Source organism: Sciurus carolinensis, chromosome 1 (genome assembly GCF_902686445.1).
Source record: "Sciurus carolinensis chromosome 1, mSciCar1.2, whole genome shotgun sequence".
NCBI classification, from domain to species: Eukaryota; Metazoa; Chordata; class Mammalia; order Rodentia; family Sciuridae; genus Sciurus; species Sciurus carolinensis.
This window is the reverse complement of record NC_062213.1, coordinates 80773895-80778844: the sequence shown is the minus strand read 5'-3', so window position 1 is coordinate 80778844 and position 4950 is coordinate 80773895. Positions and strand designations below refer to the sequence as shown.

Genomic DNA, 4950 nt, shown 5'->3' with positions numbered 1-4950 from the left:
CACTCTGATGTTGGGCATCCCAACTTCCATAAAAGTGAGAAAATTAAGTTTTATTCTTTGTAAATTACCCAGTCTCAGGTATGTTGCTATCGAAGCTCAAAAAGACTGAGATATATATGTTATTGAAATATTTTAATTAAAGTGAATGTTTTAAAAAATGGTTCAATATGAAATTCATGTATCATTTTTCCTTTGTACTTGATAATATGGTAAATCTTACAATCAGATTTTTTAAATGAAAATATCTTGACATCCTTGAAAAAAGTGTACTTATTAGTTTTAAAATATGTTTTGGGTTTCTGTTAGTTTTTATTTAGGAGTTTTGATCTACCATTCTGTGTATGTTTATGTGTGTGGGTTGGGGATGTGCCTGTGGTTGGGGGATGGGTTGGTTAGATAAATGACAACATCCCTTTTCTTCCAAGAATTTAATGCATGTGATTTTATAATTGTTTAATTTTTTTGTACTGTACAGAATTCTTCCATACTACTGAATGCTCTTTACTTCTATTATCTATTTTATACTCTTCAAGTAATATGTTTTGGACTTCAACTATTAAAAACAAATAAAATAAATCAGCATACTTATATCACCTCCTACATTCCCTTACCCTACCTCTTCAAATATTGATTAGTGCATTTACATTTATATGATATTTTCTAATCCAAACATTTGTTTTAGTCTATTGTATATAATTAATTAAATTCATAATTATATTCAGGGGTTATTTTCAACTCCATATAATTTTTACATTTGTTTCTTAGTGGGCTGATATTTATATTACAGTCTTTCAAGATAAGTGTGTCAGGATGATTATCTTTCTTTTAAACATTATCAAATGCTTTGACCCTTGTTTTTATATTGTAATGATAATTTATCTGAGTATAGAACTTGAGGAATTGTGTCTCCTTTCTCAAGCTCTTTGCTCAACTCTTTTAATGTCCTAATAAGTACCACAAACATACATTGGAGAAAAGATAGCCACTTCAACAAATAGTGCTGGGAGAAATTGAAATCCATATGTAGCAAAATGCAATTAAATCCTTATCTCTCACCCTGCACAAAACCTCAACTCAAAGTGGATCAAGGACCTAGGTATTAGATCAGAGACCCTGTGCTTGCTAGAATAAAAAAATAGGCCCAACTCTCCTCATGTCAACTTAGGAACCAACTTCCTCAACAAGATTCCAAAATGCAAGAAGTAAAATCAAGAATCAATAAATGGGATGGCATCAAACTAGATCAAACTTCTTCACAGCAAAGGAAATAATCATGAATGTGAACAGAGAGCATACTGAGTAGGAGAAAATCTTTGCCCCTGCACCTCAGATAGGACATTAATTTCCAGGACATGCAAAGAACTCAAAAAGCTTAACACCAAATGAACAAATAACCCACTCAAAAAATGAGCAAAGGAACTGAACAGGCACTTCAGAGAAGAAATACAAATAATTGATAAATATATGAAAAAATGTTCAACATCTCTAGAAATTAGAGAGATGCAAATTAAAACTATGCTGAGATTCTACCTCCCTCCAGTCAAATGACAATTATCAAGAATACAATTAACAAAAAATGTTGACGAGGACATGGGGAAAAAGGTTCGCTCATACATTACTGGTGGGACTGCAATTTGGTCCAACCATTCTGAAAAGCAGTATGCAGATTCCTCAGAAAACTTGGAATGGAGCCACCATTTGATCCAGCTATCCCACTCCTCAGTGCATACCCAAAGAACTTAAAATCAGCATTCTACAGTGACACAGCCACATCAATGTTTTTAGAAGCTCAATTCACAATAGTTAAGCTGTGGAAACAAACTAGGTGCACTTCAACAGATGAATGATAAAGAAAATGTGGTATATATACACAATGGAATATTAGTTAATCATAAAGAAGAATGAAATGATGTCATTTGCTGGTAAATGAATGGAACTGGAGACTATGATGCTAAGTGAAATAAGACAATCCCCCAAAACCAAAGGCTGAATGTTCTCTCTGATATGTGGATGCTAACACACAATAAGGGCAGGGGGGTGCGGGAAGAATAGAACTTCATTGGATTAGACAAAGGGGAATGAAGGGAAGGGACGGGGGAAAGAAATAGGAAAGACTGTAGAATGAATCAAACATAACTTTCCTACATTCATATATGAATCACAAACAGTGTCCCTATCATGTGCAATCCAAGAATGGAATCTAATTAGAATTAAGTTATACTCATGTATGTATGTCAAAGTTGACTCTACTATCACAGATATCCAAGAGAACAAATTAAACAAAACAAAACAAAACACCTTACTGCTCAAAGAAAGAAAGAAAAGTCCTAGTAATGTTGCTGTGGAGAATTTATTTTTATCTTTTGAACAACTTACTGTTTTTTCCTAATTGCCCAAATGTCCTTTTCTTAATTTTGTTGTCCAGAACCTTTACAATGTGCCTTTCTGTAGAATATTTTGTGTAATATTTTCTAGAAATGAATATTTCTTTTAAATGTTTAGATTCATATATTTGCTCATCAAGAGTTTAATGGTTGTATTTTTTTTAACAACTTTCTGTTCCATTGTATCTGACTTATTATTTGGGGGAGGTGAAAAATAGGAGAGTCAATTGTGGGTTTTTAAAATCTTTCCTTTTCTGCCTTCTGTATGATTTTTCTGTTATTATTTAGCTTTTTATTTCTGTTCTGTTAGGTTAACCTGGATAGTCTTCATCTTTTTTTTCTATGTTGTTTATACTCTGTTGTCCACAGCTTCTGATTTTGTCTTTATTCTTCTTATCATATTTTTGCTTCAAATTTTCCCCAAACTATGCCAACTCTTATTTTACTTTCCTTTGTGGCTTTACCATTTCTGGTATGACATTTTTCATCTTTTCTTTTTGTTTTTTGAAGTGAGATTATTTCATAACTTTTTTGATTCATTGCAAAATATGATCAAGTTATTATCTGCTTCAATCATAACATTTCAACTTTTTTTCCCCTGTGGAGTGCTCTTTGTTGAGGGTCAAGTTTCTTTTCTAGTTCTTTATTCTAATAATTTCACAGCTTTTGTGATCATCTCTTTTTGATAATTTATATTTGAATGAGGTAAGGATCACTGGGCAAGTGATCTTCGGAAACTTGTGCAGGTGGAATGTCAGACATTTGCTTGAAGCTAGCACAATATATTTGTGCTATGATATGGATGTTCTCTTCTAACCTGTACTTTTTCATAATCAGTGGAGGTAGCTATGTACTATTCGGTATTAATTTCCTCCTTTCCCTTTGTATCAGGTCAAACATGGGATTTTTACACATGTGACTTGACTATATGCTTTTTCTTTTTTTTTTTTTTTTTTTTTTTTTGTACACCTACACATTATTTTATACCTATTAAATTGCATATTTTCTTAAATACAGCTACTTTAGTGAAAGAAACTCAGCAATACAACTAGCAAAATTTGCTTAATAGGATGAAATTCAGAGGAACAAATCAACTATAAATTCTCAAGTGATATTTCACTTTACAAACATAAATCCAGTCAACCCATGGCCATTTTATAAACCTCTGCCCAGTCAACCCAGAGACTACCTAAACTGAGAACTGAGAATTCTCTTCTTATCTTCACATATACTTTTAATATTAAAAAAAAAAAAAATCTGAAATTGGTGTACATATATTTGGTTTTTAAAAAAATTTTGAATTAGATCACCACAAAGCAGATTTACACATAACCATAAACTGCAGAAAATACACTAACAAAGGAACTCTTTAGCATAAGAAAATACACTTTTAGAAGCTAAACCTAACTTTACAAACATGCAAAATGCTAACACACTTTAAGCAGGAAAGTCTTTAGTTTTAAGAAAAAAGTAACATTTTCATTTTCTATACTTGACCTAAATTTTAATTCTGTCCAGTAGAACCAAAACCTCCTGAACCCCTTTCAGTGTCATTCAACACTTGAACTTCTTCTATATCTGGATAAAAAATCCGTTCACAAATGAGTTGTGCTATTCGATCACCCTTTTTTACTTCAAACTTTTCTTTGCCAAAATTAAATAGCACAACACCAACATTTCCTCTGTAATCTTCATCTATGACACCAGCTCCTACATCTATGAAGTGTTTTGCAGCCAAGCCAGAACGTGGAGCTATTCTTCCATAGCACCCAGAAGGAAGAGCTATCTGAATGTCTGTTTTCACAAGGGCTTTCTCCATAGGTGGTACTATATAATCATAGGCACTGTACAGGTCATAGCCCGCGGCCCGCTTGGACCCTCGGGTCGGGGCCGTGGCGTGCTCCGAGAGCCGGACAAAGCGGAGCCGCAAGCCGCCCTCCTCTGCAGGCCGGGCCCGCTTGCTGGGGGAGACGGCGGTTACTTCTTCAGAACAAGGCATGGCAGCACCGGAACGACTATATGCTTTTTCATGTAGTCTAATCTTCCTCTACTTCTCAAAGCATGTTCATTTATGAATATATAATCTGTGAAATTCCACATCATGTACAATCAGAAGAATGGGATCCTAATTAGGATAAGTTATATTCCATGTATGTGTATTATGTCAAAATACACTCTACTGTCATGTGAGTATGAAAAGAACAAAAAAAGAAAGCAAAAAAGAAAAGAAAAAAAAGAATACCTTGTCAATGTTTTCTTTTCTTTTCTTTTTTCTTTTTCAAACAAGAGGTCCTAGGTTTTCACCTTTGTGTATACCTCTCCTCTTGGTTATGAACTTTGCCTGTTTGTTCCTAGCATTGTAACACAACTGTGCCGTTGTCACATCTATCCATATTTCTGAAACACTTTTACCTGTTTCCCACTATTTTTCAAAGTTCCAAAGTTTTCTTCTATTATTGCTTTTCCAGCTGTTTGTAAGAGAGAAAGTTACTTTGGAACCATGTCCTAAACTTCACTGGCGTAGACAATTAATTTCTTTATGATATCAAACTTTAAAAAATGTGTT

The 4950-nt window shown here is 33.6% G+C and overlaps 1 protein-coding gene across 1 annotated transcript; it reads right to left on the bottom strand.

Moving 5' to 3' along the window:
- Positions 1–3347: 3347 nt before the first annotated feature.
- On the bottom strand, positions 3348–4388 carry LOC124994442 (deoxyuridine 5'-triphosphate nucleotidohydrolase, mitochondrial-like). The gene has a single exon (XM_047566355.1). The coding sequence runs from the start codon at positions 4381–4383 to the stop codon at positions 3889–3891; it is 495 nt and encodes a 164-aa protein (XP_047422311.1). The 5' UTR covers positions 4384–4388; the 3' UTR covers positions 3348–3888.
- Between the last annotated feature and the right edge of the window lie 562 nt (positions 4389–4950).